The sequence below is a fragment of the Excalfactoria chinensis genome, chromosome Z (assembly GCF_039878825.1).
Source record: "Excalfactoria chinensis isolate bCotChi1 chromosome Z, bCotChi1.hap2, whole genome shotgun sequence".
Lineage (NCBI taxonomy): Eukaryota > Metazoa > Chordata > Aves > Galliformes > Phasianidae > Excalfactoria > Excalfactoria chinensis.
This window is the reverse complement of record NC_092857.1, coordinates 20260682-20274197: the sequence shown is the minus strand read 5'-3', so window position 1 is coordinate 20274197 and position 13516 is coordinate 20260682. Positions and strand designations below refer to the sequence as shown.

At 42.8% G+C, this 13516-nt stretch overlaps 1 protein-coding gene across 3 annotated transcripts in view; it reads right to left on the bottom strand.

Annotated features, from left to right (window-relative positions):
- Nucleotides 1-4841, bottom strand: part of MAST4 (microtubule associated serine/threonine kinase family member 4) — a 277722-nt gene extending 272881 nt beyond the window's left edge. For all 3 annotated transcript variants that reach the window (XM_072360604.1, XM_072360605.1, XM_072360606.1), the window contains exon 1: nt 4564-4841. In XM_072360604.1, coding sequence (XP_072216705.1) covers nt 4564-4764 — 201 coding nt within the window. In that variant the 5' untranslated portion in view covers nt 4765-4841. The remainder of the gene's footprint in view (nt 1-4563) is intronic.
- Between the last annotated feature and the right edge of the window lie 8675 nt (nt 4842-13516).

Below are 13516 nucleotides of genomic sequence, written 5' to 3'. Positions count from 1 at the left end.
CCCCAGCACCCTCCTTCCCCTCCCCCCGAGACATTTACAGTTTTCTTGGGGTGAAGATCTGGCAGACAATCTGCGATGCAGAAGGTACTGTAGCTTTCTAGCAGACATATGCTTAAGGACAAATGTATGAAATAGCAGCTTTCAGAGCAACACTCTCTTCACCACCCCTGCCACCTTGCTACAAATACTTTCACACAGACTCTTAGCTTCCCAGTAACAAATTCCCACCATACACTCTTCCAGAAACCCCAACAGATTGGACTATGAACAAGAAGGCAGATGCAGGTGTTTCAGTATAAACAACAGATTCAGCTCTTGCACTTCTCTTTCTACACAATGAAAGATTTTTTAATACACGATATCTATCAACTAGATACTGATGGGAAAAGCAGAATAATCCTCATCAAAAGCCTGTGGACATTTTTCATTAGAAATCACATCTTTTCATGTTGCTCATTTTTTCAGTGTAGGGCCAACTCTCATCAACTCTGACAGCCACTTTAAATTTATAAAAGATTTAGTTCACAGAGCAAGAATGAATTGAGAACAATAGGGGGAAGTATCTACAGTACCTACAATAATGAAAAAAGAGGAGTCAGTATGGTAATTCAGAAGATGCTGGGTGGTTCGGAAGCTTTGGAACCACAACACATTGTTGTCATAGTCTGAAATATGACAAAATATAATTCTCTCTGAAAAACTACTGATCCTGCTGCTATTTTGCAATGGTAAGCAAAGTGTATTCCCAGCTACTGTGAAAAGGTTTGCAGAAAAACACACTCTTTAAGTAGATCAGCTGACAGAAAGGGAAAAGGGACAACTCTGAAACAATTTAAACTTCAGACTCTTTGTATTACTGAAGTAAGCAAGCTTGCCTTCACCTTCCTTCACCAAAGAAATACGATTAACCAGTGAGCCTTCTCAATGAAACAAGATTTGGAAGCTACCATATACAAAGAATACATCCCATGCTCAACTGAAGGACTACAAAACATTCTGAATGAAAGGAACTAATGCAGTCAATGACATTTGGCACCATTTGCTTCAATAAGCCTCATAAAACAAGCTTCCTGTTCACAGGCTTTTTTTATGCCAGAAGGAAGACTGGTGTGCAGATAGCAATGCAGCAGAAAGGAAGATAGGAAAACCCTGGGGCATTTTGCATTTATTCCTTTCCACACAATTGCAGTCTGGTGTGATCTGGTAAAGCAGACAGATACTACACAGAGATATCGAATGAATTCTTCACCATGCAGTTCCAACTTTGCCAGCTTCCATCAGCACAGTTAGTCACATCGCAAGAGCACAGGCAAATAATTTGCTCAAATTTATCTGAATTTCACGCATTTGCTATCCGCAGCATTGCAATGCACTGGGACTCCAGAAGCAACATCTTCCCACCACAAGATTAAAGCTGGGTTTCCTTTTCATGTCTCCAAGATCTCACAGTACGATACTAAAAACGCTTTCCTAACTAGTGGTCATAATCCTGTAACCTACTATTTGCTGTTGCCTACATGAAATGAGGGGAAAGACTGCTTTTCTTTGTTGTTGTTTTTTTTGTTGTTGCTGTTGATTTTTTTTTATTATTTTTTTTTCTTTTTCCCCCTTTCTCCTCTTAAAGAAACAAGAATAGAAAACAAAAATGACATACCTTCTCCTCCAACCCTAACACTCCCTACCCCATCTCCCTCGCAGAGTCAACCCTTTCAGATGTGGCACTCAGAATACCAGCTATCCATCTTTCAGTCTTACACTTGAATTTCAGGACACAGAAGAAACAGTGCTTTTCTAAATGACCAGCAGTGTGTTCCCTTCACTGAGCTAAAACCAAATGTTCACATCATTCTTCAGATAAGAATATAAAAATCATACAGCATCACAAACCACAAGAGCAGCCTGGGCTATATAAACAATAGGACCCCTGTAGAGAAATCTGAAGTAATCCCCCTGTTCTAATCAGCCCTGGCAAGACCTAACCTAAGAGTACTGGTATCCTGTTTTTTGATGTTACACTTCTAGACGGATGTGACCAGCTGGAAGAAGTCCACAAGACAGCAGTGATCAGATATCTGGAAACACATGCAATAGGGAAAGATTAAAGGCACTGGAGTTGTTTAGTCTATAGGAAAGATCTAGGAGGAGGCAAGGTCAGAGTTGTCAAGTGTATTATATACAGCGTCACAGGGAATAAATAGTTCTACTGGAACAGCACATGAAGTGTACTCACTTTAGAATTATTTTCAAACTAAATCTATATATCGTGGTTCTACAGAATATACTGACAGCTGAAGTAGCAGCAAAAGAAGCACCAGGTCACTTGGTTTCACTGCTGTCCAGAAGACCCTGCACAGCAGCAACAAGAGACTTCTGCTAAGCAGTCAGCAGCAGCAAGGACAGGGCAAGAGGAGAAATGAAGCCTGGGACAGCAGGATCAAGTGCTGAAGCTCTGTGATACTGCAAGGACTCAGAAGATGTAATACCAGACAGGACATCCACATTTTAATTCTCTGTCAACAATTAGCAAGTTGCCAGTGTGAAAATGGGATCTTCAAGAAGTCTCAACACTCAGCTTTTTGACAGACAGAACACAAAGGCTGAAACCACCTGCATGCCCATCTCAGACCTTACTCTTGTCTTGCACTACTACCCTCGCAGGTTTCAGCACTCAGGTAACACTGATTTCTCGGCTTTAAATCAGTATGCACTGGTTCATTTCTGCACTCTAATGCATTTTGGTGTCCTTGCACACACATAAAAAAATGATTACTGAGGCTGATTTGTCAGGTGGCTCTGCAGGCAAGCGGGCATTCAGCTGCAAGCCCTTATTACCCCAAAAAGGGAGGACTGGCAAAACCAAAGCACAAAAACATGTACAAAAACAGGTTTATCAGATAATGGAGTAAACCAGGGGGGGCAGGGAGTGGGGGGGGGAATAGAAAGAGAGAAGTAAGGTTGTATATTCCAAACAACCTTTCCTCACTACATTAAAATTAGTGTACATTGGTGGCTTCTAGTATCAGGAACAGCAGATAAGGCATCTGACTGACCATACAGAACTTGCCAATTCCAATGAATTCAGCACTGAATTCTTTCTCAGTCCCTGTACTTTTAGCTCAAAAGGTGCCTGTATCTCATCTCCAAATTGCGCAGAAATAACCAGCCCTGCCCAGAAGTTAACCAGCCTGCCAGCAGCTGCTAACTAAACAGGCAGCCTTTTTGTGTTCCACACTGCATTGTGCAGACCCATCAGCCAAGCGTCCAACCAGCCAACACCACACTGTGGTGAGCACAGCCTCCAGTACGTGTACAAGACCTGCTGAGAAGATGGATGTATCAATGACCTAACAGTGAGCAGCATCCCAACATCACCCACTGAGCTTCTGCTGTCTGGGGAATAAAGCAAGTTCACAGCTCTATGAAAAAAAAAAAAAAAAAAAATAGAATGGTAATAACAAAGTTTATACTCCCTCATGTATTCTTCTACCACTACTACCATGCATAGTGCTCTGCACTGTAAATCCACTCTACCCTTTATGGGTGGAAGCTGATTGAAGTTTGTGTATCTGAAGGAAGAGGAGGGAATAAAGACAGTTTTATTCAGATCCACATCACCACACTGTCGTACGGTTGTATTAACTGAACAGAGGTGGCACCAGTGGGTGCAGTAAGGAACGGGAGCTCCGTCAACAACTCGTTACTGTGCAGAAAGAATTCCCAGCAACCACAGCCAAACAAGCTACAAATAACTTCAGCCTGTGGCTCACAGGCATCCCTTTAAAGATGCCAGACTCTCCCAAAAAGCTTTTGCACAACGTTTTGAAGGCACTGAATAAAGAAATATCACCAAAAAGGAAACTTAAAAGTTGTCCACAGCGAGAGGGAACTCTGCCCTGCACTTAGGTGGGCACGGGGTGGTTAATAAGGGCAATGGGAGGCAGCAGCCGAGCAGAACAACATGTGTGGTCCGAGGACACGGAAAGAAACACGTTTATGGAGTGCACACCGCACAAATACAATAAAAAATGCTGTCTCAGACACAACAGGGTGATTTTGCTGTACTACAGGCTTTTGGGTTTGGGAATTTTTTCCAAACGTGTGTTACACAGCGTTGCAGCAGGACCAAGAGAAGAGCAGAGGCGCAGCACGCCGAGCCACTATCACGTACAGATCTATCACCCACGGAGCTCTGCCATAATCCACGGGCTGTCATTAGCTCTCCTAAGAGGATTACCGTAGTTCAGGAGCCTTGCCCATCACTTCCGTCTGACATTGAGGAGTTTGCTCTAGAGCAACGCTACCCAAAGGTGATACGCTAGCATCAGCAGGATCGCCTTAAACAACGCTCACCCCCACCACGTATGCATATATGTATACATATACACGTATGTACACATATGCAATGAAAAATAAAGATATCCAGAGAGCCGCAAGCCCTCTCGCTGCAGCACCGCAGCCAGAAGAGGCAGAGACGGCGGCCGAAGCTGCGGAGCGTGGCACCGGGGCTCGCAGCCGCCTCGTCCCGTTCCACGCCGTGCCGTGCCGACCCGCTCGCCCCCGCACCTCCTCATCGCGCTCCTCCAGCGAAGCATCGTCCTCGTCCGTCCGCCCGCCACGGCTCGCCCGTTCCGCGCCGGGAGCCGCCGCCGCCCCGCCGCCGGGCTCTCCCTCCTCGGACAGAGTTTCGGAGCCGGAGGAGGAGCCGGAGCAAGAGGATCCAGCGGCCCGCGGCCGTTCAGCAGCCATCGAAACTTTCTCCGCCATGGCCCGAAGCTCCGAGCGCGCTCGCTGCCCCCCGCCGCGCTGCTCCGAGCCGAACCAAGACGCGCCGCGTTCCCCGGGCGGCGGGAGGCGGCGGGAGGCGGAGGCTGGCCGGGAGGAGCCAGCTGGCGGGGCGGCGCGGGGCGGGGCGGCCGGCAGGTAGCGGGGCGGGGGCGGCAGCGGCAGCTGTGGGCACGGCGGTGCGCAGCTGCGGGGAGGGAGCGCTGGCCGGGCTCGGCGGCGCTGGAGGTGGACAGGCAGTAGGGTTTTCTTCTCCCTGTGCTCCTATGGAAAAGAAGCTGCCGGCAGCTCACGCCAGCTCGGTGCCGTTTGCGAGATACCTCGTCGGCGTCTTGAAGCGAACGAGGTCCGTTTGGGGATTTGACTTTGAAACGGACGCTGGCATTGGGATTTGTGGACGGCTTTCAAAGGCAGTCACACCAAAGCAGATCATAGGAGTTAGGCACCTGGAAGCTTTGCAAATCCTCCCTAGAGCATACCTTCATCTTTAAGGGCCTCAGCGGTTGCCCTGACAATTTTTAAATAGAGTTTTTTAAATATTCCTTTAAAATATTGTTTTTCATAGACACCTGAGTTGTCTGTAATGATAACGGAGGACTTCTACTGGTGTACTAGAATTGTTATGTACAAATATAGCATATATATGCACACACACCAGCCCCTTGCTTGCTGATGCCTGTGCAGCCCGAGGTCCCCTGGGCTAATCCAGCTGTGGAATCAAAACAGATTAAGCGCTTCGGTAATGAATGAAGTCCCAAAGCATTGCTGTGGAGAAGATATCATCTTCATTTTACAGAAATGTGAGCTCAGAGTTGTTATTGAAGTGTTCTAATTAACACAATATGTGGATAATGAGAGTAGGAAACAGAAGTCAAGTACTGTCCCCTTTTTCAGATTTGTTATTTGACCATTATCCAGCATTCCCAGATGGTAAAGAGAAGAAGAAATAATGATGTTATAATGGCTCTATGGATTATGGCTATGTGGATACTGGGCAGAAGAATAACTATCAAACTCCCCAGATCTTAATCCTCTGCTCAGAACGAGATTTAAGCAGGAAAGCAGGTTCTAACCATGCTGTAATTCTCTGTGGTTTCTTGCATTGTTCAGATCAGGCTCTTAAAGTTCCTAAAAGTTAATTTGTTAGGTGAGAAGATTAGAACAGTCACTTGGGACAGAATCTGACCCAGAAACTTGTCAATACTTTTATGTAGTGGAAGGAGAACATGAGCTGTATGCACAAAACACATACAGAAAAAATAACAATTATGGCGGAATTAATTACAGACAAATTCTACCCTAATCCTAACCATGACAGCCGTATCAGCCATGCAGAAGTTCTGTTCCAGTACTCCAGGTCCTGTACGTCATTCATGCATCTACAAATGCTGGACTTCCTGTAATGCCTGGGTCCTCTTCAAGCCTCCTGTCCGCCAGCCTACAGTTCAGTGTCATTCTCTTAGCAGAATAACAGGCTTAATTTCCTACCTGTGAATTTGAAATGTGTAAGAAAATTGCCAGGTGGTAAAAAGCAACACTGCAGATCCTTGTCATTTTCTCTTCCTGCATGAGACAAGTCTGGGAAGAACAGTGCTCAGCCAAAGTGCTTCTGCATAGCCATTACCAGCTGCCAGAAGAGCTCCTGTAATCTGGAGGCAGCAAGGCAAATGTCAGAATAGTCACTGCTCGAATATATGCCATAAATTGAAATCCTAGAAAGCACTCAAGATTTTTAATATCACCCCTAGAGTTACTGAGACAAGAGAGAGTACTGTTCTGCCTGGCCTACAGACTCTGAAGGACTGCATGCTCTGCTGGCATTACCTTAAACATGGGAGTGCTGCTGCGCTGCCTGAAGTTGCTACCATGAGCTAAAGATAAAGCTGCAAATATAAAATTTTACAACATTTTCTGTCCTGGTGAAAGCATTGCTTATACTTCACTGCCACAGATAAGTAATGTACTTCAACGGCAAAACTCTGACTATGAGGCATGACTTGAGAAGACAATTGCAAAAACGTTTTTAAGAAGATGGTCAAACTTTTGTAAGCTTTGAGTACCTCTTGCTAGGCACTGAGTTTGTCTGGTGGAGGCATCCTGCTCAGCTTTCCCATTCTGACCTCCCAGTACAGGCAGCAGCCTCCTGCTTGTAGCTGCAGCAGCTGATCCTTCCCCCTCCTGCTCCGTGCTCCAGGCAAGGAAGGGCTCTCTTCCTCCTGCTACCCCTCTGTTCCACATCGCACCTCCTCCCCATGAGACTGAGTAATGACAGGCTAATAAGTTTGGCACATGAATACCAGGTGTAAAGGAAGTACTGGAAAAAGAAGCAGGTGTAGAAACATGGTCAGTATGTCCTATCTATACAACAGAGAGCATGAGAGACATAGGGAGACACATATCGGTTTTGTTACTGGACTTTTTTTCACATTTTTCAAAAACACACTGAGAGATCAGGGTTAGCACCTGAGAAATTCCCCAGAGAGGACCTACAGCTCTGGTAAGTGCAGGCCGCTCCAAATAAAGGAGCTGCACTGCGGCAGTAGCAGCATGCTGCTTCCCCTCTGCATAGTGCCTGTGCATCAAGCTGACCTGGAAGCACCCCTTCTTCGAATGGGTAGGTCTCCATGCTCATTCAGTTCTTGCCCTCCCTCTGGGGGCTGCCAGCACTATTGCCAATTAGTGCCAATCCTGAAAGCAAATTGTAATGTGAATAGGCTTTTCAATTTTTAATTCCAGACTTTTGCTCTGGTGATGTATAAATGTTTCATTAGCAAGTTCTTACTGTAAGTGGTGGTTCATTCACTTCTGTTCCTGCCTTAACTTTAGAAAAAAATAAAAAAATAATAATAAGCTGTGTGCCTGAAGTACTAGCAGAAGGTGGGCCATCAGAAGTATTCAATTCTGTGTATTCCTCTCCAAAATCAGAGTGCTTTTCTTTGGAATTCAGATTTACTGAAAACCTATCCTGTGGTGCCTTGAAGTCCATCTTCTTACTTGATATGCTTTACATCTATAGTGCTTCTCTCAAGCAGTTTCCAATATGATGAATTCAAAAGGTTTTATTTGGTGATATACAACATATTTGCATCCATGGCTTGGATGATGACCACAGCAATGGGTTGACAGCAGATAAAACAACACAACTGCAGCTCCTTACCTTAGGCTAGGGCAGGCACCATCAAGCACACAGCACGGCTTGGAAGTCCTTTCTTACATTTGAGGGTGCCCTTAGGTCATAACATAGAGGGAATTTCCTACTTCAGAGGAAGCAGAAGCCACTTCATGCCTTCCCAAGGGAATCAATTCGGAGTCTCTCTCTCCTTTCAAAAGCTTTTTATGACAATGAAGGCAAAGAACAGTTTACTCTCTGTGGTACCTGCAGAGCATGAAGCAAGGGCATTTGAACACGCTGATGAGCTGCAGATAATCTCAAGAGGCCTTAACAGACTGGTCATACCACTCTGTAAATCCTTGCAACAGTGGGTACTTGCCTGAACAGAAATAGTCAGTGGAACATGTAATAAACCCAAGAAAAACATAATGTATTGTATATTAACTGTGTTACCAATCTAATGTATCCCTGCCAAGGGAGAAAAAATAGCTGCCATGGGCCTCCACCTACTGCAGGTGCTTTCATCAAGTCCAAGGAGAGCTACCAACTTGTCAGCTAGAGATGATGTGATTAGGACTGAACAGAATAACTGCTAGTCACCCTCCCTGATTATTGGAACTTGAGGAGCTGCATGAGCAGTGCATGAATCACTGTCAGGAGACCTGCAGGAAATCACGCTTAGAGGAAACCTCTAGCAAGTGTTTATACTTTGACATTTAAAGTTCTCATACCTTCAGGGTGAAAAACAAGAATTAGGCCCGACACTCCTTGGGCCATTATGGATCACAGGGAGTCAGAAAGTTGGTGGGAAGAGGGGGAAGCAAGCCCCACTGATCAGGTCCCCGTCAAGGCATTGCTGTGGGGTCACACCATTGTGACTAATTATCAGTAGGCCCTGCTCTCAGCTTCAGGCAGGTTCACTGAGGCTGTCAGGTGGTGCTCTGTCAGGGACCAGCAGAAGTGATACTGACTTAATTTGACTTCAGACACAGAAATGTACCAGCAGTGAATCTTGCAGACTTTTTCATGGCATAGAATCGTGGCATATCCTGAATTGGAAGGGATGTATTGCACAAGTCCTGCTGACAGAAGCACTAGAGCTGTTGATGGATAACACTTGAGCAAGGAGCCTTCCACAAATTCTCCCTTCCCTCCACAACATATGTGTGGCAGAGGCATATAGCAGTGCACCAGCAGCAGGGAAGAGCAGCATGAGTTTGGCACATGCTTGTTACCAACTGGCGTATGACAGGAACATTACTCCGTTGAAGAGCCCTGTTTTCAAATTCACACTCCACTTTATGAAGTCTGTTTTTAATACAAAATTAAATATTATGATGCCCGTGAAACCGTTGAAAAGCTATTGCTTCACACAGCACATTTTAACAAAGGTTACCATTGCTCCTTCACAGTGCTGCAACCAGAGAAGGAGGAAGGAAATTATCATTTCTCATTTTACCACACAGTATCCTAGTGTCCGTCAAAGACGAAGAACAGAGAGACAGGAACATATGGTTCAGGCTCAGGGTGGAAATTAGAGCTAACCAAAACTCCAGGTGCAGATAGAATAGGGAGAATTGAGGGGGCTTTGAGACCCTTGCTGTGCTATGGCTACACATCCAGCCTCATGGTCTAGCTGAGAAGCAGCTATGGAACACTAAATATAAACAAGAGCAGCATGGCTGCATTCCATGCTGTATTCTGATCACTCTCTTTAGTGTCGCAAAACCATGCTTTAACTTCTAGCCCAATAGAAATAAAGTAAACCTAACTTACACCTCTACACTGAGAAATGCCTTGATTTTCCAGGCTGACAGGGCTCATGGACTTCCCTGGGAGGGCACAGAAGTCCTCAGCTGTCTATCCGACATCCTTTCCTGAAATGCTAAGGCCCTAGTTGACAGTTTTGGTATAGCCCACTGAGTTTGTGGGCAGAAATCCTCCATGTCAAACGTTAGCCAGAGCCTCTTTAAAAATCAACATGAAAATGGGGAATGAATATGAGATCCAGTGATTGCCCTGAATTGTCAGGCTCTCCAAAGCTCCATGGCAACAACTGAGGCAGAAACGGGTCTAAGGCAGCCCACGAGGTTTTTCTGAGCTCTCCCTGCCCTCATCCCAGGCCTCACAATTCCTCAAGAGAGGAGGCACCGTGCTTGGGAAAAAGCTATGATTTTCTCCGAGAAATCAACTACTGTGTGGGAGCCCTAAAAATGGAGCCACAATATATGCGTGCTGTTGTTTTGTTTGTTCAGACAGCCTTGCTCACAGAAAGAATAAAAGCTAAAGAATATAAGCTAATAAAAGCTAATAGAACAGCTATGTATCTATCAAACATATACATAGGATGAATATTCCAAGTTGCAGTGTGTTTTGTTCTCTCTCCCATTAATAACTATGACCATCTTCTCCCAAAACCTCAAAATGTCATGAATCTGTGATGGATCTGTGAAGATGCATTTGATTTTTAGCACGTATACCTTATGCATAATGTAAAACATTTGAAAGCTAATTTTTACTTTCTCAGTCTACCAGAATTAGAAAACAGTTCTGGGTGGGTTTTGTTTTGTTTTGTTTTGTTTGAGGGGGGTTGTTGATTTGCTTTTTTCCATGTATTGCTTTACCATAGATGTCAATAGCAAAAACATCCTTCAATACTTCAAATATTTGTAAGTAAAATCATGTTACAGAGAGGTTTAGTCGTTCTTATTTTGGTTGGCTGTATTTCTGTCCTACTGTGTATCAAAACTGAATTTTCAATTACACTTCAAGGGGAGAAAATAAAGAAGAAACTCACTGTAACCATCATTCCCGCTATTATATAAGCATGTTCATGAGACAAAGGTTTTCTACAGCTAACTGAATTCTCTGTTTACCTAATCTACATTGGCAGCTTGTTGCCATCAAGAGGTATGCTTGGTCTCTAGATCTTATGGATCTTGGACCAGGTTTTATGAAATAAACAAAAGTACTAATTCAGTGGATTCTAGACAAAAATTTTGTCTTTATTTGATTTGTTGATGGACAAATTATGTCTTTAGTACTATTCTACAACCATTGGTCCGTTGACAAAAATATGAGTTTTTGAACTCTTTTTTCTATGTTGTATCTGCCTAATGAGTAGTGTTATACTACGATAGTTAAGTCAGAAAAAAGGTGTTTAAAAGTAGGGTTTTGTTAGCTGAAGTTGGCAAATCCATATTCTTAGATTCACTTACTACCGAAATGTCAATACTCAATATTTTATATCAGTACCCAACAGTTTAAAATAAATACATCAATTAATAGGGAGGTAGAAAACTTTCAGCTTGAACTAAGATTGTGTGTTAAAAATTCAGTTTTATTTTTTGAGTTGTAGATAGTGAGAAATGGTAAATACTTAAAATAAATAAATAAATAAATAAAAATAAAAAATAAAATAAAAATAAAATTGAAAGTGGGACTGATAAAAAACCAACATAAAGTCCTTAGAGGCTTACAGATCTTCTGAAATCAGATTGGTTTTATGTAGGAAGATAATCTGAGGCAGCTAGCTGTGAAAGTATTAGACATTATTGCACATTTGGCTAATATGAGTTGTGGAAAAAATTAAGGGCCAGTGCCAGATGGCTTCATAACCAAGGAGATAATTCTGGATTCTGGAAACCCAACCAAACTCTCAAATGTACTATGAAAACAAATTTTTCTCCCACAGAAAAAATTAGTAGAAGCTTCAAAAATAAATAGCAACAGTATTTTGAAGTAATGCAAGAGTCTTATGCATAAACGCAATTTCTATAGTTAATTTCATAATTCATCAGTTTCAATATCAATGAATTTGATGGCAATTAATTTGCACCTTCTCAGTATGTTACCTTTCCTTCCCTTTCCCTTTTTCTTCTCTAAGTATTGATTTTCATGCTCCTAATTATCTTTGCATATGTAGTACTTACCTTTCTTCCCTGTTTTCATCAACAACATAATAAATTTGAAGCACTTAAACAAACTTGTCTTCATTTATTAAGCGCTGAGAGTTTATGCTTCCCCAGTGATAGTTTTTCTTTGTTGTAATTAATGATTCTGGTTGAGGATGCACTGATTCCCAGACCTCAGAGTTACAGTAAAACCATCCAGACTGAAAAATATAATCTTAAACATTAATAAAAAAGCTACCTGTGTGTACCACTGTCACAGTTCAAGCTTTTCCAACAAAAGAAAATTAAGAAGCATGTCAAAACTAGGGATGTATATTGAAAGACTGATTCACTGTTTATACCAGATTGAGATGTGGTCATGGGGTTGCCCAACACTTTCAATATCGTACCTATCTGTCATGGGTTGCTTATCATTATGCAACCCATTCAAGAAGTTGTTTTCTATGATGACAGTTCAGCTGAGGTTGTAATCAGTATGTTTTGTTAGAGCAGTTGTAGAATTTTTTAATTATCATTATTTCAATTGCAGAATTGTCAACTAAAACCATTCAGCCAGTTTCCAGGAATAACATGCTGGTTAATCCACTGTTGAACCATCACAAAAATTTCCACAGCAGTTCAATATAAAACTCCTGGGCTTTTGTGCTCTAGAACAAGAAACAAAATTTGGTGGGAGGATCATACAGGGGTGTGATTTAAGCATCACTGTGAGAATCTAGCCGAATTTGACAATAGACCTATCTTTGTTCATTTAGGACCAGAATAAATACATCTTTCTGTATGCTGTAAGCCACCCAAAGGTTGTGTGAAATGAGTGTGCTTTCCACCCAAGCATAAGAGAGTCAAGAATGCTGAGCTAAGCCTGCTTTTCAGAATGCTAAATGTTGTCATGGAGCATCTCTCCTGTGCTTTCATAGTTGTTACAACCAAATCCGTATAGCAAAGGGCATACAGAAAGTATGTGAGAGGAAGTGAAAGGAGCAGGAGAAGAGGAAGGCTGATCTTCACTGCAAGGAGAAGAGCACAAGGTGAGTCTGAGAAAAACATGGACAGAAGTGTGCAGATACAACTGATACATGCAGAAACTGTTGAAAAGAAAGAAAAGCAAGATATCAGGAAAGAAAAGAAAAGAAAAGAAAAGAAAAGAAAAGAAAAGAAAAGAAAAGAAAAGAAAAGAAAAGAAAAGAAAAGAAAAGAAAAGAAAAGAAAAGAAAAGAAGAGAAGAGAAGAGAAGAGAAGAGAAGAGAAGAGAAGAGAAGAGAAGAGAAGAGAAGAGAAGAGAAGAGAAGAGAAGAGAAGAGAAGAGAAGAGAAAAGAAAAGAAAAGAAAAGAAAAGAAAAGAAAAGAAAAGAAAAGAAAAGAAAAGAAAAGAAAAGAAAAGAAAAGAAAAGAAAAGAAAAGAAAAGAAAAGAAAAGAAAAGTTACAGGCTATAGGAGTCAGGCACTGGGATGTATCCCTTGGTACAACCTGCATGCAATCCCTGGATCCCAAAATACTTGTTAGTAAATCAAACAGCCAGGCTGAGACCAAAGAGCCATGGTGAACCTTTTGTGTGAGGTTTCAGGCTCCAGTTGTGTCTGGCTGCCCTCCACGTTGGTCTGCCCCAGCTGTCTGGTACAGATGCATTGTTAAGCACTCCAAATTTATGAAATATCAGAGGTTTCCTTCTAAGCCTTAGCTTGCCTCTGTCAGTGTGCATGTATGGTG